At 45.3% G+C, this 25976-nt stretch overlaps 1 protein-coding gene across 5 annotated transcripts in view; it reads left to right on the forward strand.

Annotated features, from left to right (window-relative positions):
* Window positions 1-25976, forward strand: part of PLCD1 (phospholipase C delta 1) — a 52855-nt gene that overhangs the window by 12932 nt on the left and 13947 nt on the right. For 3 of the 5 annotated variants that reach the window (XM_072033872.1, XM_072033873.1, XM_072033871.1), the window contains exons 2-7: window positions 83-247; window positions 12261-12489; window positions 17423-17552; window positions 21788-22091; window positions 23093-23294; window positions 25099-25243. In XM_072033872.1, coding sequence (XP_071889973.1) covers window positions 83-247; window positions 12261-12489; window positions 17423-17552; window positions 21788-22091; window positions 23093-23294; window positions 25099-25243 — 1175 coding nt within the window. The remainder of the gene's footprint in view (window positions 1-82; window positions 248-12260; window positions 12490-17422; window positions 17553-21787; window positions 22092-23092; window positions 23295-25098; window positions 25244-25976) is intronic. The other 2 variants (XM_038174550.2, XM_038174549.2) reach the window with 1 other exon arrangement.

The following is a 25976-nucleotide window of genomic DNA, read 5'->3' on the forward strand; positions in this document are numbered from 1 at the left end:
TGTCCTGCTGAAGGGAAGACCCTGTGTACATCATTTCTTGTGCTAGCTCTTACGTATGATTATCACTACTCTTTCTCCCCAGGCCTGAAAGATGACAAGGATCTGAAGTTCCTCCTGAAAGGCAGCCAGCTGCTGAAGGTGAAGTCCAGCTCTTGGAGGAAGGAGCGGTTTTATAAGCTCCAGGAGGACTGCAAAACAATATGGCAGGAATCGAAGAAGATGCTGAGGTCTCCAGAGTCACAGATCTGTAAGTAAAGTCTGCATCATCGCAGGCGTGGGGCATGGTCTGCAGAGGTGCTTGGGGTGAACCAGGACGTGCTTGTGGTGCAAAGGCAGGGCTTGGAGCAACGCGACCAGATCCTTCCCTCGTCCTGTATCATACACTGAGTTATGCTGTCTGTTTTGGAGACAGCTGGGAGGAATCTGCCGAGTCGGGAATGGCCGCATTTCCCAAGCTCGTGAGCTACTGCTTAAAATTGTCGTGGGGTAGAATGAACCACAGGGGCTGTGTGGCGTGGCGTGGCGTGATGCGGTGTGCAGAGGGAAGGGCACGCCAGCAGCAGTTGGCACCCAGGTGTCCTGTTGTGTTGAGGGATTGTCCCATTGGGGCATTGGGCTGTGCCGGGCTCAGCAGCCCTACCTGGCGTATTTCCTCTCCAAATAAAGGGTTTGGGTTACTCAGGTGTCTCTGTGGGGACACCTGAATGTGTAATGCATGGTGTGTGATGTGGCTTGAGCATCTGTGGCGTGGTATGGGGCACTTTGGCTGCTGATTTGGGATCTGCCAGGACAGGTATCTTTGGGAAGGAGAACCTATTCCCATCCTTATCTTGGAAATTCACAATCTGCCCCATTGTAAGAAGTCCAGATATGACAGTCACTATTGCACGGGCACAAGGACAACCATTCATCCCCAGTATCACCCAGCTCAGAGTCATAACTGGGAACAGGGGCTCCTGGTCCTGCCATGTGCTGTCAAAATGGGATCAGGCAGTGTATGTATTTCTTTGTATCTGCTTTATTTCCTTCCCTTTTTTTTTTTCCTGACATATTTCACTGTCACTGATAATCATGGTCTGGTAAAGACAGGAGGTAAATGAATAATGTGGAACTTATTTTATAGCATACTAAAATGTAGAACATGCTGCCTGGGTTATTTACACTGTTTGCTTTTAACAGTCACAGCTAACTAAATGAAGAGTGGGTCTTCCAAACTACTCCATCCCTCTCCCAGAAATGGTGAGGAGGAGTAAGGTAGCAGAGCAAAATATGTTTAGTTTACAACCCAAATCTTTTATATGACTTTTGCCAGCTCATTTAATCTCTTTGTGCATCCTTTTCCCCTGCATTTCCTTTCTCCTCCTCAATCTAGCTGTAAAAAGCTTTGGATTAGAGACTGTCCCTTGCTGTGTGCTTGCATGTCCCGCATGGTCCTAAGCTCAGCAGGGTCCTGAGCTCAGCTGGGCTGTTTAGGTACCAGTGCAATACCCCATAATAACACTTGAGCATTTGCTCCCTAGCAATGTCTGTTACATGGAGCTCTGTCCCAGATAAAAGCTAAATCCTTTCCCAGATTATGTCTTCCTACAAAACAAACAAGGGCGTGAGTGGAGAAGAATGGCTTTCAGAGCTTTCTTTCCTGTGCTCTGAGCCAGCAGTTTCCAAATTACAGGGGCTGAGGACACCTCCAGCAACATTCCCACCCCAGCTGATCCTCTGAAGTGAACAGGAGGGGTGCTTGTGCCGTGACTTCATGGACCTTGAGGTCTGCTCAGAGGAGCACTGGTCAATCCCATTCTCTCCATCGCTGGGCCAGTGGCATGGAGAACTGGCCCCACCGTAACTTTATTCTGTGTTAAGTTGCAATAAGAGCCCCACAGGAAGATCAAATCCTTTGAGCTGGGTGTTGGGCACAGGCTGGGAGTGTGTCTGCGTGGGTGTGGATTAACACCACCCGAGATAGACTTTGCTAACCGGGCCCAGTTAACGTTATTGCGCTGCTGGGGATGGAGGCAGTGCAGAACCAGCTCTGCCCTAGGAGTGTCCTTGGTGCAGTGCAAGGATGGAGTAGAACTGCCTATTGACGCACACCCACAGATGTGCTCCATAACACTCCCACACATTCACACCTTTCCCCACAGAAAGTCTTTTTATTTTTTTTTTTTATCGTCAAGAGACCAGGAAGGGAGACAAGGCAGCTGAGGCACAGCTGTCCTTGCTGCTCTGAAAAAGCAAAGGGCAGCAGTGAAGCTGCTGGCTCTGCACCTTTGTGCCCTGCTGGCTGTAGAAGCGTGCCTGATGTCAGCTTGACCAACCAAGCACGCTGGAGCAGGCCACGTCCCACACGCTCCTGGGAGGACGTGCAGGTATGCTGGAGGTGCTGGCACAAGTTTTTGGGAGGGTTGGATGGCCACCTTGGGGCTGCTTCAACAAGCACAGTGGATGTGCCTGAACCTGGAAGTCAACAGGAGAGATGAATACAGGACTGATGCCTGCCCAGTCCCCAGCCAAAACCCCAAGGCCACCCATTTTCCCATGCCTTTCTCCTCTCTTGGTCCTCCAGGACCTTTCATTCCCAAGTCTTCAGGGTGATTGCTGGTTTTGGGTTTGTTTATTGGGCATTTGACTTCACCGGGATGCTTTGTGTTTAGGTACAGAGAGGATTGCCCCTGGTTCACGTTGTGTCCTCTGGCAGGCTTTATTGCTGTGGCCACCTTCTCGTTTGGTTTGGTGTGTGTAGGCAGTCAGAAGACAGAGGAAGAGTTCAGGTTCACTGATTTTATACACAAAAACAAGAATTTCAAGGCGAGTCTCTCCAAAGGGTCACCCTTCCTGGTTAACAGATTCCAGTGCACTCCAGGGCAAAGCCTTTCTAAAACTGATGATAAGCTGCTTTTTTTTTAAGGAAGGAAAAAGAATGAGCTGAATGGAAACTGGGAGGTTTGAGCAGCAAGGCCTAATCTTATCTGCAGCTGAACTCAGAACAGGCATATGGAGGCACCTCAGAGGAGCAAAGTCTGGATAGGGTAAGGGTTATGTTTTTTATTCGGGCAGTTTCCTGTTATTCCTCTTGCTGTTCTTATAATCAGGCAGAAAAGCTACTCGTAAACCATTGTGTGCTGGTGTCTGTAGGAGATAAAACTGCGGATCTCTAGGGATAGACAGGAGAATCTCAGCTGACTGAAGTTGAAAAAAACCAACATATCAGGGTTGTCACAGGCACAGATGTTGCCTGGGCCAGATACAAGGCATACAACCATTACCTTCCTCTGCCTTTATTTTAAACAACTGGAAATTTAGATAGGATGCTGTCTTGATATCTCTTATTACCTACAGGGCTTTTTTGGGGGAATAGGCTGCCCTTCTAATATGGTTGCTACACGGGAGGAATGTAATCCATTTTTTCCCTTTTTATCCATAATCCATTATTTTTCAATACTTCCATTTAGACCCAAGGAATGAGTTTTTCAAAAAGCCCCTGAAGCACCTTAAGGGGACAGTTCTCCAACAAATGTTAAACCACGATCCCTCAGGGTTCAAGTGGCAGGATTAACAGTTTGGGGGAAAAAGAAGAGGTTTGTGCAAGGGATCTGGTAGACAGCCAGTTCAATCAGTGCCCGTTCTCTCCTGAGCATCGTTATGGTGGGAGAGAGGGGAGGCAGAGAGGATTGCACTCAAGAAGCAGCAACCTGTCAGTAACGCTGTCTTGGCTAACTGTGGCCAAAGATCAGGTCTCATCTACACGTGCAAAAGAATAGAAAGCCACGTGCTGCTTTCAGTGAAATCAATTTTTGAAAGTTTTTTTCCTAAACCAGCTGAAATCCTCAGCTTGAGCTCACTTAAGCCAGCCTCAGTGCCTTCAGAAACTCTCTGAACTTGAGGATCTGTAGGATGGTTGAAAACTTTCCAGTGAAACACCCTTTGGGGCGGTTGGTGGAAAAACAGACTATTCAGAGGCGGAAGGAAAAGGCTGAATGAGTGGTTTAGATTCAAGGATACTACATCAGGGCCCCAGAGGAGCAGGTACCTCGCTGCCTCCTGCACCCTTTCTCTGTTGGAAGCTCAGGGAGATGACGTTTCCCATGACAGCCATGAGCGAGCTTCGCACACCACACAGGGGGTGACTCACTGGGGGTGCTTCGTTGAGTCATGAACTGTGCAATCAAGAAACAAGTTTAGGCGTTTTGGCTCAAACATTGCAATTTCTAGCCAAAAGCTTTACTGAAGTACTACTATTGTTGTATTTTTTTTTCTTTACTTTGGTTAAAAGAAAACAGTTTGGGAAGCAATTTACAGAGGCAAGCTATGCTCACTTGCACAACTGTTTAAATGAAGATTGTATTACTATTTTAAAGCATGAAATTGATATTTTCATCTAATGATTAATTAGCTTCAGTATTAAAAATGCACAGAATTTGTTCCAGTTCCTCCCAATTCCAACCCAATTATAGGATATTTTTATACAGTTTAAAGCTTTATAATACTCTGTACTACCAGTGTTCAGCAGAAAACTTTTTCCTTCAGTTTTCAGTTCTATTAAATTCAGGAACACCCTTGAAATGCCGCGTGATGAGCATACCATGCCACTTTTGTGGATGGATGAACGATTGCCTCCATTGAATTAATGCTCTGAACTTGCCTTTAGAAGAACAGAAAGGACGTGGTATTGCTCTGTGCCTGCTCAAGTCAAGAAGTAAAAACTTTAAGTTGATCCCGCGGATCTGATGAGTGCCAAAAGTCAACAGAAATTCTCAGCAACCTGTATGCACATAGCAGGAAACTGACTACACCAACAGCTTCCTTCTGGAGCTGGTTAGGCAGTTTCTCTAGGAATCGTTGCCTTCACGATCAGACATGTATTTGTCCCTGGAAAAATATTTGCTGATGTGAATATGTTATGCAAGGCAGCCATCAGCTGTGCAAACAAAACCGTCTGTCTGTGGGTCTCATTAGTTTTTATCAAAATCATTCAACCCATAAAACAAGTCACTTCAATTGCAGAGCTGCCTGTTTTTTCGATTTGATTTTAAATCAGGCCACTGCGTGAGTTTCTGGGACAGTTTTCATCACAGGCAGTCTGCTGGCAAATACCGACCTTATTCTCTATAGCAAGTTAAATGCAAAGGTGGAAGTGGTAAGAGCCTTAGATCCAAATTTAGTGGCAGGAGAAGTAGGAACTAGTGGCAAAAATAGTTTGCAGGGACTTGCTTGGTGTCTGGAATGTAAATAGAGATCACTATTTATATCAGCGCCCCGATCTGTGTTGCTTATACAGAAAGATTGGGTAAAGACCTCTTATTAAAATGTATTCCTGAACAACCTGTGAAATTACACGTGCGTTATATCAGTGGTTGTCAGCTGGTGATACACACCAGCAATGAGGGCAGGCTGCCGGGCAGCAGATCTCCAGTACAAACCATGTGCTGAGCAAGTTAGTGGAGGGGGGGGAGCGAAGAGAGCGGGTGAGGAATCAGCAGTTGAGAGCTGGAGTAATTCAGGCACAGGGAGAAGGGAGAGCAATGTGGTCAGAGCTAAGAAGGCACAGTACAGGGGGGCTCAATCTAAACCCACCCTCGAATCGTGATGCAAAAGCATCCATCAGTGATGAGGGTGCTGGACGACCTTTGGTGTTCCCAGTTCAGGAATTTGATGTGCTCCCACTCCTGCTGATTACAAAGGTCCCGATTCCAACTGTATTTAGCCCCTAGCATTAGTTGTCTATGGTGAAACTGAAAGCAGCTAAAGTGCTTTTCCTGGGGGCAAAACCAAGGAGAGAAGCAGCACACAGTGCCAGTTTGCCCCATGTGCTCAGCGTGTTGCAAAATCCGTGTAGTCTCACTGCAGCCCCCCAGGCTGGCAGGACTGTGCTGGGGGCAGGTAGCAGCTTTTGTCAGTTCTTGGCAAGATGCTAAAGCAACCTGGCTGAGCTGTGCTTGGAGAAGGGGTGATCTCTGCAGAAATGCAGTGTTGTGTGCAAATATGGTGCGAGCTATTAACAGCTCAGTGCATTTCTCGTCTGCGTTTCCTGACAGTAAACAGAAGTGACTTACTAAGGCAATTAGAGTGGGATGGAGTAATTCAGCGTGACTGGATGCCACACTGCAGACATCATTTGTTAATGAAGGGGAAGTAGGATATGGAAAAGGAAGGATCTGAAGAGCATTTGCCCCACAGTGAAAAAAAATTTCCCCCTCCTCTCAAGGCCAACTGTTTTGGCAGTGCCTCCATGTGTCCATACATTGTCCATACGTCTCCCTTGTTATCAGCAAAGGCACAAGTAAGAAGCAGCTTGTTGTCCATGTCCTTCACATCCTTAGTGGTTTGCAGATGTGGGTTCAGTTCCCTGTCTCTCTTTTCTGTAAGAGTCTTGACAAATCATCTCCCCTCAAAGGGCTGCCTTTCAATCAGGAGGAAGGTAAAGGGATTGCTTTCTGCCTCTGTTCCTCCTTTTTCTGTATTTTTTTTTTTAGGATTACCAAAGTGTTCTACTGTCCACGTTCCCAGCAGAGTCTGGATGTTTTACATTAGGAGCAATGACCAGAGAAGAGATGGACGTTGCCCCTGGAGCAGAGGACAGTGGCCAGGGCTCGTCTCTCACACAAGTGCTCTAATCATGAGGCACCTTGTCAGGCTCATACTTCTGGCTCTTCAGCATTTGTATTTTTGGCTGCCAAATGGCTCCCTGTGCGTATATGTGACTCTTGATGCTCCGGTGTTGCCGCTTTAGGGTGAAGGGGAGGTCAAATTTGGGCCCCTTTCCCTGCTGCCTCCTGAGGGATTGGTTCCCTCACAAATGGGCCTCTCCGCTGTGCAGGCCTTTGGAGCATCAGTCCTTGCACTGAGGTGGGCATAAGAGCACCTCACAGAGGGTGGTGAGGCTAGCCCAGGTCCTGGTGGAAGGCAGGTGGGGAGCCTTTCCCTCAGGGGCCACCCGTGGGGAAAAATCATAGATTTCTAGAATTATTAAGGCAGGAAAAGCCTTCCAAGATCATCTGATCCAACCATTCCCCTACCATCAATGTCACCACTAAGCCATGTCCCCAAGCACCACGTCCAACCTCTCCTTGAACACCCCCAGGGACGGTGATGCCACCACCTCCCTGGGCAACCCGTCCCAGTGCCTGACTGCTCTTTCTGAGCAGAAATGTCTCCTCATTTCCAACCTGAACCTCCCCTGGCACAACTTGAGGCCATTCCCTCTAGTCCTGTCACTAAAGTGATAGTGGCTCCTAGGGCCTGGGGGAACTTCTGGGTCATGCAGAGACAGAGGTGAGGCTCTGAACCCACTCAGCAAGGTTTTGTGGGTCACTGTGTTGGACCTGAGCTCTTGCATACTCTCTAAGTCTGCTTTCAGGCACATTGGTGTGAGTCACAGCTTTTGTCTTCCTTCAAAGGAGGTGTTCCTTGTCCTTCTGCATGAGGGGATGAGTTTGCAAGTGTAGCAGCAAACTCCTTGAAAGGCATGAAGAGAGAAATATAAATCAGAAGAGACTCCCAAAAGAGACACTCCTTGAAAATATTGGGCTGTTGAAACTGTTCTTCTGTGTTCTGTGGGCCTGACTCAAACCTGCTAATGCTATGGGTGAACTGGGAGAAGGGCACAGGACCAAGGAAGGGAGGTGCACAGGGGCACGAGAATAAAAAGAAAATTCTCACATCTCCATGAGACTGAGAGGAGTAATTTCAGTGGCTCCAGGGAATGCTGGTGTATGTCCATGTGAGCAGGGAGCTATGACCATCAGCTGTGGCGCTGGCCAAGAAGGCTGACCGGCATGTAACCTGTTTGACTCAATGTCTGGAGGCCGGGGAGGACTCAAGCTTCCTTGTGTGATGCTTCATTATTTTGGGCTTCTCACAAACCAGAATTTCAGCAGACATAAACACTCAAGAGAAGCAGATGCAAACTTTTCAGATTCCCTTTTGCTTGTGGTTACCTCCCCACTGTGGCGTGATGGGGAAGGACCAGGAAAGGTTTCAGGGATATGTGATTGATCGGTGTTTGCTGTAACTGCACCTCTTCTGTAAATCACTTCTCTGTCCCCCACTTCTTTCTGATCTCTCCTTGCAGCTAGCTCATCTGAGAACACAGTTGGTTTGGGACTGCTAATACAGCACAGTCTTTGTCCAGGAGCAGCTGATAATGTATTCATGCTGGACTAAGATTTTCCAGAAAAGAGATAACATTTGCAGATGGCTTGGGCTGACTCCTTTGGCTTCAGCTTTTATATTGATAGATGAAAGCAGTACATATGACCAAGCAACGGAAAGCTTTAAAAAATGTCCTCCTTTGCTTTTTTAATGGTTCCTGCACTGATAGCTTCTCTTGTCTCTTGTGTGACAACAGTAGACATTGATCTTGTTCCTCAGCCTTGTACTTTTTCTGCATGGGGACACTCTGTGCCCTCCATCATCCTCTTCTCAGCAGTATACTCCATGGAGATCAAGGCAGCCCTTCCAGCTACAGGTTTTCAATCTTTTTTCCTCCCACACAACTCACTTTTTTTTTCCAGTGGATTCACTTTGCCAGATAACGGTTTCCAAAGAATACATTCTAAATTTCCAATATTTAACATCAGATTTTCTAGTCTTGGAAACACTCTGTCATTGCCAACCCAAAGTTTAGGGATTGATTGCACAAGCAGAGTAGCTAGCCGGTCTGAAGGGATAATAACTTAGGAGCCAAGCAGTGGTGAGCAGTTGGCAGGTGATGAGGAACAACAGGATGATCCTTCCACTTGCACTGCCATAACCAAAGGACACCGGGAGTGGAGCAGAATCACCTGCTTATGGACCATCTGCATGGTACACATCTGCCTCTGAGATGCTCAGCCTGGGCTTCCTTTCTGGTCAAGGATCCACTGTAGTTGTAGATTTAGGCTTTGATTTCTCACATGCTAAATTTATTTCTAAATAGGACAGAAAGTTTGTGTTCCAAAAGTTTTTTTTCTCTCTCTTTTTTTTTTTTTCCCATTGCTTATAAAAGGAGCCTAACTAAGATACTGAGATTTAGGTATTTTGACTGAGCTGAATCCCTTTAAACATCACAGCATCCTTTACAATAAAGGTGTAAACTGTGCAGTGCTACCTAAGGCACAATCCCTGTCATTTGCCCAATGTGCTGGTTAACAAGCAAACTCAGCAGAAAGGCTCTCCACCAGCAACCTAGCTTCAAGGGAATTGCAGCCCTTTTCTTCGAAAGGTAGTTTTAGCACTCAAAACCATAAGCTTTCACTCTGAAGTAAGTTGGCCAGATAATGTAATTCCACAGCAGCCCATCCCATCCCATCCCAACCCAAACCTCTCCTCCCCTCCCCTCCGTCTGTTCCACTGTTGGCCTTCACCAAGTGAAAATAAGACCACACAAAGGTAATTGCACATCATCAGAGAGGAGCTTTGCCAACTCCAGGAAGGGTCTCACGGCATCTTCTTATATAGACACCAAATCAGCAGAGTGTTATGGAAGGTGTTTGACCACCCCAACACATGGTGGGAATTTAAAGCAAATGTCAAGTGTTGGTTTTGGACAGTCGCTAATTTTTGGAAATTGTAGGGTTTTTTTGCTGAGTGTGTGTGTTTTTTCCCCACAGCTGAGCTATATCATGACTGCCCTGGGGAAAAAGGGAGATTTTTAAACTCTGATGAGCATCCAGTGAGTTTTGGGTGATCCCAGGGCAGCCATGCTAAAAATATGCAGGGTGGATATTGAGTTGTGTATTTCTGCAGTGTTGAATTTGAATGAATTGGCACTGTAACAGTGAAAATGAACCAATTTAAATGAAGGAATAGGTTAAATCTTTTTCTTTTGGGGGGTAAATTTCTCAAGTTTCTCTTACTCAGCTAAATAGTAGAGATATTTTACACTCACATATGGTTTTTAATAAAGCTCCTTGAAGACAAGCACGAACAAAATCAGTCTCATACCTCCATGAGACAGGAATTAATATTTACCCATATTTTTCAGTTTGAAATAGGAATAAGTTAAAACCAACTTTTTTCATATTCCAGTGATTCTATCTGGTTTTAGGCATGCGTGTTACTGAAGATGTCTGGATATCTCTGTGGTGGTTTTACTCAGCTAGGCTGCTGAGCTCCCCTACAACTGCTCTCACTTCCCTTCCTCTAAGAGAAAGAGGGAAGAATATTTTGAAAAGGGCTCAAAGGCTAAGGACATGGAGATCACTCAACAATTAACATGGGCAGCGTCTCCCTCAGCCCCCCTGCTCCTGCGTGGGCTCCTTTCCACAGGCTGCAGCTCCGGCCCGGGGCCTGCTCCTGCGGGGGCTCTCCATGGGCCGCAGCCTCCTCCAGGCCACATCCACCTGCTCCACTGGGGGCTCCTGCACCCACGGGGGGGCTGCAGCGTGGAGATCTGCTCCATGGGGGACCCATGGGCTGCAGGGGGACAGCCTGCTCCACCAGGGGCCTCTCCACAGGCCACAGGGGAACTGCTGCTGTCTCCCTGGAGCACCTCCTGCCCTCCTGCTGCTCTCACCTTGGGGGCTGCAGGGCTGGGTCTCACTCCTCACTCTCCCAGCTGCTGTTGTGCAGCAGTTTTTTCCCCTTCCTTAAATCTGCTCTCCCAGAGGCACAAACAACATCACTTATTGACTCAGCTCTGGCCAGACGTGGATCCCTTTGGAGCCAGCTGAACTGGCCCATATGTACCATGGGGCAGCTGCTGGATTCTTCTCACTGCAGCCCACCCACTAACAAAACCTCGCCACATAAACCCAATACAATCTCTCAGGTGTGCTATCTTCTGTGTGTGTGCCCTGAGATGAATGTAGATGCTTGCAAAATGTTAACTGGTCTGTCAACCCCCAAGGCAAATGCAACTGGACGTTCTGAGTTATTGACTCCAACATCATTTGCAAACAGTTTTTTCATCTAGTGTATGTAAGTGCCTATTTAGGTGTTAAGTTTCTCAGCATCAAATCTGATTAAGCAGTGTCAGCCCTTTCCTCTCAGGCCTTTGTAGATGTATTAAGTGGCCCATCAACTCCCGAAAGACAAAAGGAGACTGTGTGTGCTGCTGGGAGAGAGCTCAGTTTCTGAGCTTGCCTGCTTTCAGCAGAGCTTGAGGTCACCAGCAATGCTCTCAGAGCAGAGTAGGACTGCCTCAGTTACATACCTTTGCTTCACGTACTTTGTTGAATACACGACTCTTTCTGGACTGCCTCGCATGTGCGCATGGCAAACTTGGTGTGCCTTCAGGGCTTGTTTCCACTAGCCGGGAGTCAGAGATGGAAATGGGAGGGTTTGAAAGCTGTGTATTGCTTGCTCACAGCAACGAGGATCAAGTCTGCCTTTGGCAGGGGTGTGGACGGATCGTTGGTGACACCAAACTGCTCTGAGGCTTTGGTCTTTGTCTCCCCAGTTTTTACTAGTGTGACTGAGAAGCGTATATGGGATTTTAAGATTTGAGACTAGAATAGCCAAAGGTTATTTGATTGATGGGGTGAGGTCCTGTTGGTCATGATCCTCCGGTCTTTCAAGTGGGTATTGATTACATGGCATCTAATACTATGCCCAAGAGAAATCTTAGTTGTGTCTAAAACGCCAAAAGCACCCAAGCATTTTGCAGAGGAGGATTAGTGTTTTGTCTCCCCGTGTTTATAGAGGAGTGAGAAAAACACCAACAGATGAAGCCACAAAAGCAATCAGTGATTTCTGGTGTCCTTTTTCAGAAGCATGGAAAAGAGCATGGATTTGAGAAGCTGGTAGCTCCTGTCTCTGAATATCAGTGTCACAGGTGGGACACTTGAAAATGATGGTCTCAGTGATAAATCCAGGACCAGACTTACAGGGGAAAGTGGACAGACCTACTGGGTTACCTGCCCCTGTTCATGGGGCGGCATAGATCCATTGCCCCGACTCACAGACAGGGGCAGAGGTCAAGGCAGGGATGCTCCAAGGACTGGAGTCTGCCTTGACAGTGACTAATAAGTCATAAATATGGTATCACAGTATGGCATCCATGCGTATAGTGAGTCTCTCTTAAATAAAGGACATGGGAAAAGAACAAAGGAGAGGTGTCAGGGGCTTTGTATGTTTGTTTTCTTGCTCTGTCTGTTCCTTTTCATTTGAGCTTTCTGCAGCAACAAAGTTTGTGGAAGGCAGAAAAGAGAAGGGAATCCTCCGGCTGTGGGAGGGAGAGGTTGCAGGAAAAGGAAAAAGAGTAATTTCTGAATATCCATCACCAAACAGAGATAAGGATGACTGAACCCCTGCTGACAACAGGCTCTGCTTTCTTTCCACAGTCTCCATTGAAGATATTCGGGATGTGAGGTCAGGCCATAAAACAGAAGGTATGGAAAAATACGCCAAGGATGTACCAGAGTATCGCTGCTTTTCCATCGTCTTCAAAGACCAGCGGAAAAACCTGGACCTCATTGCAAGTTCAGAGGACGATGCCAACCACTGGGTCCGCGGCCTTGGGAAAATCATAGCCCACAGCAACTCCATGAACCAGAAACAGAAACTCCAACAGTATCCTTTGCCTTGTAAAGTGATTAATCACACACAAAGAAGCACTTGTCCTCAGTGGGTGGAGATAGTAGACTAGACCCCTTTTTTCCTATTGGCCCTGGGCACCGAGTTTTCTCTCACATTGATTTTGCACCCAGGCAAATCCCTGGTTTCCAGTGCTTTTTTTTTCCTTTCCTACAGGCGAGAGTGGAGTCAGGCTCCACATAGCTCCTTAAGTAAAGAATTGCCCCTTTCAGGGATCTCTAGATAAAACAATCATTATCTTTTGTATTCTTCAGGGGTCTGTTTCACTTGCATTGCAGTAAACTCCAGGACGGGCACTTTTTGGCAAGGCATAAAAAGCCTCTATTGTTTATCATGTTTCTCAGCAATACAAGGCAAGGGAACTGATTCTCCTCTTCTCTCTGCCAAGTTTACTGTAGGGTAGCTCCTCTAACTCCAGTGAAACTACTCCTTATTTGCCTTAGCATGGGAGGAAGTTTTGCCCTGAAAGAGTTTGCAGTCGCTCTAGAGACAATGCAGACACAGAAGGGAAAAGGAGAAAAGCAGGAAAGAAGAGTGAATTAGCTGTGAGAAGGAGAGTGAGATGGTTATTGGGTGAAATCCTGGCTTTGCTGAATTCCCAGGGAATTTTCCCCAGGGCCAAGTTTCACTCAGTAAGTTGCTTTGTGACCACACGTCTTGCATCCATGTAAAAGCAGAATATCTGTGGATGTAGCTTTTGCTTGATTTTCTAGGATCCCTGTGTGCCTGAGGCCGTGGCCGTAACATATGAACCTGCTGGCCAATTTCACCCTGATTTGACAGAGCAGCAGGGGTCATAAAGTATTAAGTTCCTTTAAGCTCCACGAAAATAGGCATCCCGCTATCAGAGAGGAAAACAGATAGTGCTTGCAGTGAGGGGAGGCTGCGTGAGCTTCATGCCTGGTTCAACATCAAAGAATTTGCACAGAGGAAGGGAGATGTGAAGTCCTCAGCTGGGGAAAATCACAAAACTGGAGTCTGAGCCTGAGCTGGCCCCGGGGAGCCTTGCCCTCAGTCAAGGCTTCACTCCATGCGGGTTCCCTGCTGGGTAATAATGTACTGGTGATGAAGGAAACGGCACATAAATGCTGAGCTTTCATCAGGCTTTACTCTTCTGTGGGTTATCTGAAGCCTAATAAGCACTTGCACAGCCATAGAGCAGCTTCTTTAAAGGAATAAGATTCCATTAGTTCCGATGTGCATATGGTGGTGTGTTTATCTCTTGCGCTATGAGTATCATTTCAGGTGTTTTTTCAAGCTTTAGCCTCTAAGCTGTGCCAGCAGTTGTGTGTCCATGGTGGCAGGGAGCAGTCCCCAGGCAAGCTGAAATCCTGCAGCTCCAGTGCTGATAGAAATGGTACAGCCTGGCAGTTTTCCTTTTGAATGTGAAGGCTGCCCCCACCCCATGGTGCGTGGGGGAAATCTGGACTACAGAAACTTGTCCCTGCAGCATGTCAAAATTGACTGTATTGCTGAAAATCTTCCCTGTAAGAAGAGACCAGATCACTGAGGGGAGGGGGTAAATAACAATGACATTTGCAAAGGAAGAAAGCTGTAAATTTCCAGCGTGGAAAAGTGCCTCACTGTCTTTGGAAAGCAGAATCAGAGCTAAATGGGGTTGGTAGGCAAGCCGTATTTCTGGAAGAGTAATTACTGTGCAGTGCTGGCTTCCAATCTGGGATTGTCTCAGGCCATTTAACGTAACCTGGAATTACAGAACAGCATGATTTCTCATTTGAAATTTGATGATGTTTAATTAAAGCCTGGGATTTTAAATTTAGTCTGTCTTCACTGGGTTTGCTTGGCAGCGTGGGCTTACTCAGATCTTACTTAAACCTCAGAAGTGTTCTCTGCATCTGTGAGCACAGAAGGGGAAGAGTCAGTTGTGGAGGAGAAGTGTTGGGTCCCCTGCTTGGCCCCCGTCACTGGAGAACTGCCTTGCTGTGGGTGTTTCCCAGACTTCAAGACCCTGCAAAGCAAATAAGGGCTGAGCAGGATTTTGAAAACAAGTATTGAGAGCAAAGGACATGCTAGTGGCAGGTGGGATTTGTTATAACCGTGGTAGCAAGGGACTGGAATTAGTGTCTTCTGTGTCCTCTCCAGTTCTATATACCTACAAGATAAAACCTCCTCGTGCTTGAAGAGTATTTCTGATGTTCTTGTGCATACAGTAGTGTTTTACTAAGCCTCAGATTTCGCCATCAACAAATTGGCATAGGTTGTTAAGCTAACATTGCAGGTATGTGTGCAGGGATGACTTTAGGCCAGAAAATACAGGGAACTTTTCATTAGGGTAGCATGGCACCGCCTGCTTCAATTCTGGAATGTATATATGAGCTTTTCTTCTGGTCGGGAGTCACTTACCAGAAGTTTTGCAGCATTTCTGTTCCAAGCACATTCGTGGGATGTCTGCCAGATGGTTTCAGTCATCCCTTTTTGGTTTCGCATAGAAAGCTGGTAGTCCTGAAGCTGGCAGATGCTTTGAAAACAAGGGGCAGGAGGCAGGCACTCTGGACATACACAGGAATGGGACCAGCTCCTTCCTAGTTCTCCAGGCCCAAGTAAGCTGTGTAAAGTGAAAGGAAGACCCGCAACCAGGGCAGCAAAGCAGTGTTTGTATCAGATGAGAAGAATTTCAGTCTAAGTGCTTAGTTCACCCAGCTCCTCTAAGCTCTCTCAAACCCGAGGGGGATCCAGATGCGTGAGGAGTTTGGGTCTTTCTGAGACTGAACACTGCTTGCTGAAATAACAGGCTGAGGCTCCAGTTGTCTGTAGTCTCCTTTTTCTTACCCTCGTGGTGAGAGGCCCTGCTGTGTGCCTCTGCTCTTCGTGGGCTCTCTGATTTCCCTCCCGCGTTGCTCAGCCTTTCTGGGAGCAACAGCAGAGAAAAGCACCCTCCATTCGCAGTCAGACCCAGGCATATTCTTTTGTGGTTCCCTTTTACTGTTCACATACTGCTTTCCAGAGTGGACTTTGGATATGTGCATGAGCTTTGGGTGCTCGTGATCAGTGAAAATGACCACAGACTTGTAAAAAAAGGTGGCTTGCTTTTGCAGTGGCTAGAGCAAACATTGTAATTCCTACACGGAATTAGTAGCCACTCCTGCTGCCCACGTCTGGCTACGACATACAGGCTTTCCCCTTGGCTCCTTAGAGGTGTGCATTACTCCTGTCCTTTTAGGGGAGCTAAAGGTGGTGCAGGGGTTGGGTGGGAATGGGTGGCCCTGCTGTTGGCACCGCGTTGACATGCTGAGCAGATTGATGCTCTTGGAGCACAGTTGGTGTTCTCCACCCTGGGGAGGATGGTGGTGTGCTCCCAGCAGAGCATCCCTGGGAGAGCTCACATAGGAGCTTCGTGTCTCAAACTTGGTTTTATAGGGAACTGCTCCCAGCCAGAGCCTGGTTCAGGGCCCTGGAGTATCCTTGGGAGCCAGGGCAAATGTAGCCTCTCTTTATTTTCATTTCCATGTGTATAAAAGAGGAATATTAATATTACCAGGCTAAGAGGGATGCAGTGTGAGGTCATGGTTTAGCACCTGCCAAGATTTTTAAAGACAGAAAGTTCATCTTTCCATGAGACCAACAACACTAACAAACAGTTTACACATATTTCCAAGTGTCTGGAAATATTTTAATCCAATGGTAGCTCTGGTGAATACCCTCTTTCAGGGTTATGTCTATAGCCCTTAAAGGCTGTCAGTTAGCACCTCTTTTTGGAGGTGATTTTGAACGGACCAGATAAAATGTTATGGCACTATATGTCCCAGCTGGTGTTTGCTAATTCTGAAGTTTACTCTGTTTAACATCCAGATCGAGCATTTTTTATTTTTATTTTTTAATGAATTTGAAGCAATGCTCCCTGTGCAAGACATAGCTGGTTAGATTCATGGAGATCTAATTGTTACTTCCATCCTTTTTCTATTGAGAAGTAGGAGATTCTTCTGGGTGACCTTTGTCATTTGACAGTTAAAGCAAATTAGAGAGAGAGAGCTGTTTGATGCAAAACAAACAAACAAACATTAAAACAAACAAACAAACAAAAAAACCCAACAAACTCAAAGGTATGTCAACCGTGTCAACCATCTAACATTATTTTCCCAAGGGACTAAAAAACATGGGAGACCCAGTTCAAATTACGTTGTGTCACATTGAGAAGCTCATTTTTTTTTTTGGTAGTAATTTCTTTAGATCCGTAGATATACTGAAGTCATTGTAAATGAAGCTTTTAGGAACTATTATCACAGTAGCATACAGGAATGGACCTCGTGTATTTTATAGAGGAAAGTCAAGATCCATAAAGTTTGTATTGATTTTGATTTTGGCTTACTACAAAGTTCTTTAAGACTATTTAGGAAGAAATCCCTAAACAAATACAGAAGCTGAAGGTGAGTAAGAAGATAAATACCAACGTTTCTTTTGGAGAATCCCTGTTCAGTGTTCAATTTGATACACTGAATATCAGTCAAATCCCTAATGATTAGTTTCCTGTACTTGGGATTAGTTTCCTGTACTTTTACTCCCTCCTCTCTCCCCTCTTAACAGTCTGGAGCAGAATGCACTTTCTTTTGTAAAAGAGAGATTGGACTGTTTTGTGATGTGGCTGTGATGAGAAACTCCTAGAGGGTAAATAGAGCTGGTCCAGCTTTGGCCAGGTAGTTAAAAGCTTTCCCCATGTCATGATAGCTTGTATTACAGAGCATTTTGTTGCTGCCAAAGCACCGTTGTGCCCTTTCAGAGCAGAAGGTGAGCTGATGCAAGCTGTTCAGTGGGAGGGTGCTGATTTACAGCAGCATGGAGAGGTGGTTCAGAGTCTTTAGAAGAAATTTCCCTCCTTACCCCCAGGGGCTACAGGGGGGTGGTGTTTAGACAATGTACTGATCTGGAAAGATTTCCTTACATCATCCTGCAGTTGGATTCATACCTGCCTGCGGAAAGCTGATAAGAACAAAGACAACAAGATGAGCTTGAAAGAGCTCAAGAACTTCCTAAAAGAAGTGAACATTGAAGTTGATGACTATCATGCCAAGGAGATTTTCCAGGTAACAAGTGCAAGCAGATGAAGTACTTGCTGTTGGCTGAGGACAAGGTCTCCTGCTGCTTTCAGCTTTGGTTGGGGAACTAAAGTGAATTCATAGCATCTTTACTTGTACTAAGGAAGGATGTGGGGGCTTTGGTGCTCAACAGATTCCTACAAACAACTGAGTTAGGGCAGCATAGTGCTTTTGGTGAAGTTACGCTAACATGTTCTTTCTTTACCATTGATACCCAATTTTACCTGGGTTCAGAGAAGACACATGAACATGGATAGAGAAAGAAAAAGAAAAAAGCAGTGTAGGTGCACTTTGAGTCCCAGGTGTTTCAGGAGTTCTGTGTGCCATAACCACATATCGATGCCTAAGCCTACCTGAAATCAGTTTGGTTAAAATTATGAATCCTTTACCTTCCCAGGGGAGGAGGATTCCAAGTGACTTGCGTAAACAAATGTGACATTGCACCTAGACCTGGAAGAGTCTGGTTGCTCTAATAGCCCAAGGTACATTCAATCCACTTGGGACATAAACATCTAATAAATCTAACTCAAGATTCAGCTGCCGGCTGAGCCTATCTGAAGATAAGAAAGGGATGAAAATTTCTAAGTTGTTTTTAGAGTCTCTCTAAATGAGCTTTCCTGCTGAGGTGAGATAAAACATCTGGATAATTTCCAGACTTCCATCCCATCTGAAGAAGGATTTGAATTCATGGGTGGGCAGTTTCAGAAATGCTGTTTCTGATCAGTGGTAAACGTGGGTGGTTGCAGGTATGGGCAGTAATTGTTCTGCTCCTTCCTGTAAGCAGATAACAGGGGAGGTTGGCAAGGTCTTGCTAGGACCTTCCCCCAGAGGAAGAGTTTTCTAATCCTTCCTTTATGGAGGTCTCTTCGGTATCTCTGAAGGAGCGATGGGAAGGTGGGCAGCAGATTTTAAAAATTTTAATCTTGCAAAATCCTTCAGATAGGCTGCTTGCTGTGGCTGGCATATCCTATGGTTTGTTCCCTGTTCAGGAAAACCCTGGAAGAATAGCAATAAGGCTGGAATTCCTCTGGTGGAGTTAGAAGTCTCCAGTGCAGGCACATACATTGAAAGTAATCACCAATTCCTTCGCTGCCTTTGCGGTCTGTATAGATCAAGCAAATAATGGAGACCAGGTGTGATTCACCTCATCCTGAAGGAGGGATCTCACATGCATTGGATGAATCAGTCCCTAAATCTTCAAACACCAAACATCTGAAAAGACACCTTTTATCTTTAGAGGCACGGTCTCCTTTTCATTCAATGAACCTCTTTAGCTACGGCAATAGTTAGAAGGGAGCAGTAGGAGTGGAAACTTGCCCAAGTTCAGTTCTCTTTTTGCTTAAGGACTCCCAAGTAGTAACTAAGCCCTGACTTATCCCATCTAAATCCAGGCTGCTAGTTGAAGTGCCCTCATTAGACATGTAATTGTTCTGAGCTTCCTGTATAGCCAGCGGAAAGAGAGGAGGTTAATTAACCTTCTGAATTAACCTTCGGGAGGTTAATTCATATCTCTTGTGGGGTGAATTGCCTCTAGGGAGTGTCTGTCTCACTCCGTTTGACCACTGAGTTATCCTAAAGCAATTACATATTCATTTTACATATTACCTAAATATAGATGGATTGAGAGACATTACAGTGTATTAAAATGGTGATCTTCTTTTCTGTCTTTGTGAGTTTTTCTTCATTTAGTCACAGGAAGGAAGGGTGACCAAGGATTTAAGAGGGAGCTACAGGGCACGCTCTCACATTTTTCTTGCTTTTTGTCACATAACTCCGTGTCCGTGTGTAGGTTTTAGACACACCTAAGTAAGACGTATGCAATGCATCCAGAAACCGTGCAAATCCTGTAGTTGCTCACTTCGTTTCAACCTGGATGTTCATTCTGGTGCATCAGAAAGGGTCTGACTCTTTCTGGCAAATGAAGGTTCATTCAGAACTCGTGGTTTATGGTGCATACAAGTGAGCTAAAATACAGCCTTTTGTGTTGAGAGTGTCTCTCTCATACGGAGCTCTTGTAGCCCAAGCAGAGAAAGCCCAGTTTTACACCACGTATCTGATATGTCCTGGAATCTGCCTATGATGCCAACCAATGCTGTTGTGCTATGTTCATCACAGCCTTTAATGGCCACTAATGAACAAAATTCCTAAGGGACATTAGTTATAATGCTAGCTTCCTAGGAGTCATATCATGTTATTTTCCGTGTTTTGTCTTAAAGAAAAGAATGCCTGCCATTCACAGCATTGCTGCAGTCTCCACCAGCTGGTTTCCCTCTTTACACTCCTTTTTCAACTGCTAAATTTTAGTGCTCAGCTTAGCTTGTGAGATCTGCCAAAGCCACAGGACAGGATCATACAGAGGTGGAAGACAGCAAGGAAAAATTGTTTCCTGGACAGCTCAAACTCATTTTGAAGGTGTCTCTAGCACTGAGCATTTAATGGGTTGTTCTATCCCTGAGATTAGCCCATGGCTTTTAACCATCCGATTCTGAAATCAGAACAAGTTGAACTTTTTGTTCTTGGTTCAGTTTGTGAAATGCAATGCGTCAAGATTGTTTTGTTTGGTACTATAAGTGTGCCATAAACTGCAAGTGAAGGGCTCCAGTGGAGGCATTGCATGGGGATAGTCAGTGTCATTATCATCTTGCTTGGAGAGCTGCCAAAGCCGCTGTGGCCATCGCTGAGATCATTAGAAGGGTTAGGCTGAGATTAGTGTGATGATTGGCACGACTGAGACATTCATTCTGCTCATAAAAGCCAGGACAATAGCTCTATCTGTCATAAGAGATCAAAGATCAAAAACAATTAAATTCCTCTGGTTTGACAAGTTGCCACATGTCAGCTAAGGCACAGTAACCAACAGCAAGTTGTCCATCTTGAGGGCGAGATGAAATGCACTCCTACCTCCTTGGGGTGGTGTGGAGCACATGCTGCATGATCAGACTCAAAGAACAGTTTTTAGGCCAAAAACTAAGTAAGGCAATCCATGCTCTGCAAGCACTTTAACTTCTGTTGGAGGTTTGGCATCCATGCCAAAAGTTAGGTTTTTCAGACTTACCTGAAATGTAGGATGTCAGGAGGCTGTATGAGATGAGGGCACCACTGCTGAGGGGCTATCTCGCTGTATTGATAGAGAGGGAATCATTGTAGTAATAAGACATTAAGTTAAAGTGGGTCAAATGCTGAAATTTCTGGGAAAGCACACTCTGAAGAAGTATAATGCTCCCTGCCATAAGTGATTCCTCTGAGATAGGCTCCTGCTTGCCGTTGCAGCTTCTTTTGCTCAGTCATATTTACTGCAGAGGTAAATAGTTATCCCAGAGATAACTGGAGAATAGTTGTTCACCTCTCTGTGAGGAATTCTGCTAGGAAAAAAAAAACAAAAAAACAAAAACAAAAAATCCTATCAGGATTTGCCACAGGGGAAAAAAAAAAAGATGAAAAATTGAATCTGGGAATATTTTAAATAAACTGGAAATATTTCTTGTTGGAAAAGATGTTGTCCTTCATGGAGACACTAACTTGCATATCTTAAACTGCTGATCTTCTGTGATCAGCCAAGTCCTTGACTGCATTGTGCCACCAGAGCTGTTATTGAGTAAAGAAGTTCAAACCGTAGAGAAGCAAGGGAGTGTGAAGAATTTGAATTACAGCTCCTTGAGAAGCTGATACATGACTTGAAATTTTGTGGAGATTTTGCTACTTGGTGATTTTTGCAGAAGAATAGATAATTTCCATGAAAAGAGTTATTTTTTCCCCCTCACTTAAACAAGCACATATTTAGCAGGATTTTTTAAAGTCAGTTTTGATGCTGTCTTTGCAACCAGCCCTACTAAATAGCCTTGACAGTCTCCTGAGCCCTGAGTTCAGACCTACTAGGATCAAGGGGAAGGCCTTTTCCACTTATGAGATTTTAGGCCATGGTTTCCATTAATTTAAGATGCATTGAGTTAATTGTTTCCCTCTGTTCCTCCAAGGAATCTCAAGAGGTGCATTTCTTTTGACCCTTGATTTATGCTTAGATTGCAAAGACCCTTCCTTTTAACTCGTGTTTTGCACAGCACATAGTTCTGTGGAGCCTGGTGCTCTTCAGCATACAGATGAGTAAATGATAATGATTGTAACCATTATGTGACTGTTGGCCTTGTCAATGAGAACCATCGACCACGCTTCTCATTCACTGGCCAGTAACCGTTTCCAATTATTTTGTGTTCTGCGTTGTGTAGCCCTGGTGCAGATTACGGCTGGCATATGCCAGAAGGAAAGAAGGTTTTCACTCCTTCTCCCCTCTACGTTTACAGCACTGTGACAAGTCCAAAACAGAGGCTCTGGAGGATGATGAGATAGAGGAATTTTACAAGATATTGACAGAGAGAAAGGAAATAGACAAGATCTTCCAAAAGTACGCAGATGCGGAAGGGTTCATGTCCTGCCAGAACCTAGTGAGGTTCCTCTATGAGACACAACAAGAAGAAGATGCTGTTGTTGCTGCACCTCCCTTAATTCAGAGATACGAGCCCAACGAATTAGGTAGGTTGGAAACCCTGGTTGGCTTGGGTCATAATCTTGCTATCTTAATGAACTCTGAATTGCTTTTCTGTTGTTTTCTTCTGCAGCTATATATATATATATATATGTATATATATATATGTTTTTGACATGCAGTTGGTTACAAGGCAGTGAAATTCCCATGGGTAAGGCTCTGAAGGCTTATTCAAATGTCAAGATCTCAGGTGGCTTGCAAGATTAAGAATATAGCAATATTTCTGCTCTTTGGAAGCAGGAATAGAGGCAAATGTTCTTGAATGTGAGCACCTAGAAAGCTGTAAGTTGATGACATCTCTGAGTAGAGGGCCAACAAGGTGACAGTTGTTTAGGAGAGCAATCACAGAACTGTTTTTCTGCTCAGAAATTAAGCAAAACAGCAGACTGCAGCATTTGGAGGACATGTTCAAGAAACCAGCGCTGAATCATAGGCTGCCTCTGTGCTGTCCTGGTATACCTTCGTGAGAGGGATGATACTTCACAGATTGAAAATAGGACAGAAATCTAGCTCAGTCCTTCAAGATGGGGAGATACTAATTCTCTCCCAAATTTGCATTATTTTTCATTTACTCTGTGCAAATCTTGTAGTCATTGGATAATCTAGGCAGGATTTATCTGTCCATGTTTAGACATCTGACAATGTCTGTGTTGGCATGAACGAGGCTTGAAGTGCTCAAATGGAGATTTTTGTACTATAGCTATCTAGAAGCAGGTGAAGTAAGTGCTGTCTTTGGCACTTTTAGGTCTTATCGAGGACAGTAAGTGCTGTAAGAGCCTGCTCGTGAAGGGATTTTAAAAGCATTTTCCGACAGAGGAAGCTGTCACCATTATCTGAACAGCATCAATATCTACCATTAGCTGAATGCCTAGGGAGCACGTTTTACCTTTGGGATCCCCTGGAGATCAGCAGGCATCATGGTGAAGATGGCACCACTACCTGGTCATGTCAGATTTTAACAAGGGGTTTCTGTCTATTTATCTGGCAGCCAAGAAACGTAACGCCATGACCAAAGATGGTTTCCTGATGTACTTGCTGTCTGAGGATGGGAATATATTCAATTCCTCACACCGTAAAGTTTACCAGGACATGACTCAACCTCTCAGCCACTACTTTGTGTCATCCTCACACAATACCTATCTAATGGAAGACCAGCTTACAGGTCCTAGCAGCACAGAAGCCTACATCAGGTAATGTATGGGTGTGTGTATTTATGTGTTTAAGTGCCTGTGAGGTGCTGATCTCTTTCTTATAGAAGACATCAGGTGCTTGAGACACATTATAAGACACCTGTGCTGCTAGATGTAAGAGAACCAAGAAGCAGTCTGTCACCCTGAGACCAAGGAATGTGGACAGGTCTGCATTCAAATCAGGGTGACCCATTTCTAAATCAGGTTGGTCATGGTTCCCTTTTCATTGCACTTTGTCCTGGGTCTCTGCTGAACCCCATGTGGTGTTCTTCTGACTGTAAGATAAATAATTACTATATTTGGGGGCAGGGGAGTCCCTCCCCAGCTCTTCTGTAGCCCCCTTTAGGCACTGGCAGGCCACTGTAAGGTCTTCCCAGAGCCTCCCCTTCTCCAGGCTGAACAACCCCAACTCCCTCAGCCTCAATATGGCATGGGATCACATGTGAAAGAGCTTAGAGGGTGCCGAGATTTCTGGGATAAAGCTGCACAGCTGTGTAGAGACTGGAAGAAGCCCAAAATGATGCATAATGTCATGACACTTGCAATCCTTACTGCCTTTTGGGACTATCAGCATAGACGATTCCTTAGAGCCATGCTGGGGTTTGTCTTGGAGAAGGCTAGCTGGAGTGATCCAAAAAAGATATGGGATGTGAGCTAACGTGATGGTGTGAGTGATCAGGAATCTTCTGCCTGGTCTCTCTAGCTGTTTAGTTGCTCCCACATCATCCCTGGACAGGGCAGTGTTGCCTGCTTTTGCCTTTAACAGTGACTGCTGTCTGACGTCTCACGGCCAGATGTTTGCAGTGGCCTTTATTAACTTGCACAAACACCTTATCTTGCTTCTGTTGTCACCTGTGCCTTTATCAAGTGAGACAGTGTTTCCTTATAAGCAAGTCAATGACTGTAATTCTGTCTTTGCATATGATTTATCTGATTACCAGGGAATAATGGCTATCTTGAGTCACAAGCTTGAAGGGGTAGAGAGTGAAATCTGGCACAAACTAATGAAAGCAGCTGTTTGGATTCCTATTACACTATCATAACATTGCAGAATTACATTCTGGCTGTAAACCAAATAAATCCCATGATTCTTACTGCAATGAGTTAAAGGAGTGGTGTTATTTGAAATGTATGTAAAAGAAACAAGATCACTTCCTAGGCAGGTAAGTCTTTACAGGGGGAACCTCCATTTGAAAAGAAATGAAAATAAGAGTATGGGTATGTAGAAGGGGGAGTTTCAAAGGGGAATTCAATCTGTAGATTCTGTTTGGGAAACCGGTCCTCAGCAGTCTCCCCAGCTGTGACCGAGTTTCCCCGTCTCCCTCCCTGACATCCCTGCGGATCCATCCCTTGTGTCTTATCAATCCAGAGGAAGAAGGCACATCATCCAGGCTTCACGAGCTGTTTTTTAAGGCTGTCTTTCTTCCAGTCTAACTTCTCTTGATTTTCTCTTCTCTTCACCATCTTTGGGAAAAGACTCTGGGCACAGACATGAGTGTCCTTTCTCATCTGGCTCTTACTATGTCTCCTTCTTTGGATGGTCCTTACTTTGGACTTTCATGACTTCCTTTCTCAGATCCCAATGTGCTTTCCTTGCTCAACCTTAAGCTCTCTTTGTGAACTCTGAGCTGTCCTGGTCCCATCCTTATTTCATCTGCTTTCCTGTTTTTCCAAGCTCCTCTTTTCTCCTTTTCTCCCTGAACTTCCCATCAACCTTCCCAGGCAATACCTGTGGCCGATCCACTCTCACTTTGAGACAGAGCCAAAGGTTTAAAACCCAACCAGGTCCCTTCTTTGTTTCCAGAGCCCTCACCAAAGGCTGCCGCTGTGTGGAGCTGGACTGCTGGGATGGCCCTAACTCGGAACCCATCATTTATCATGGCTACACTCTCACCTCCAAGATCCTCTTCAGTGATGTCATTAAGGCCATCAAGAACTATGCTTTCAAAGTAAGGATGAGAGACCTGGGACCCTCTAAGATTTCTCCTATTACACAGTTCAAGACTGATAGCAGATCTCTGCCCTTCCAGTAGAGAGCATAAAGAATGAAGACTTCACTTTAACTTTTCTTATGAGTAGAATATGTCCCTCTGTCTAGGCATCCTTGTTCTGCTTTCTGCAGAGATCTGTTCCTGGAAGTCACTGGTGAGACAAAGCACTGCCAGGGGATGAGTTTAAATCTGTACCAGCACAGCTGGATACTGGATCCCACTGCAATGAAAATAACGTCCAACGTCTTGAATATACCTGGTAGAAAATGCAAATTAGCTTTTGATTTGTTTGGCTTTGATGTCTCAGGGCCTGTCCCTAGTTTGGAGGAACTGCATTGTGTGCACCTTGGAGGGACTCGTGTGAAGGACAGTTTCTGCTCAGGTTTAAAAGGAATGAGCAGGTCTAGACTCTGGAATGGCAGTCCTGGGCTAGCAGCCTTTAAAAATCTTTGGGTTTGTCCAGACTGACTGCTCTTTTTGCTATTTTTCTTCAGTGCACTTGACTTGAGAACCAGCCTCAAGTTTCTCCTGGGGCTATTAGGCAGTGGCAAAGCAATACCTTCAGCACACAGGAGGTCTGGGGGGCTTCAGGGAACCACATTAGTCCTGTGCAGGAAAGGAGGAAGGATTCAGATCACTTAAGGATCTGAACAAACTCAGGGACTTGCAAAGCTCCCTTCCCAGTCTTTCT

Source organism: Anas platyrhynchos, chromosome 2 (genome assembly GCF_047663525.1).
Source record: "Anas platyrhynchos isolate ZD024472 breed Pekin duck chromosome 2, IASCAAS_PekinDuck_T2T, whole genome shotgun sequence".
Taxonomy (NCBI): Eukaryota; Metazoa; Chordata; class Aves; order Anseriformes; family Anatidae; genus Anas; species Anas platyrhynchos.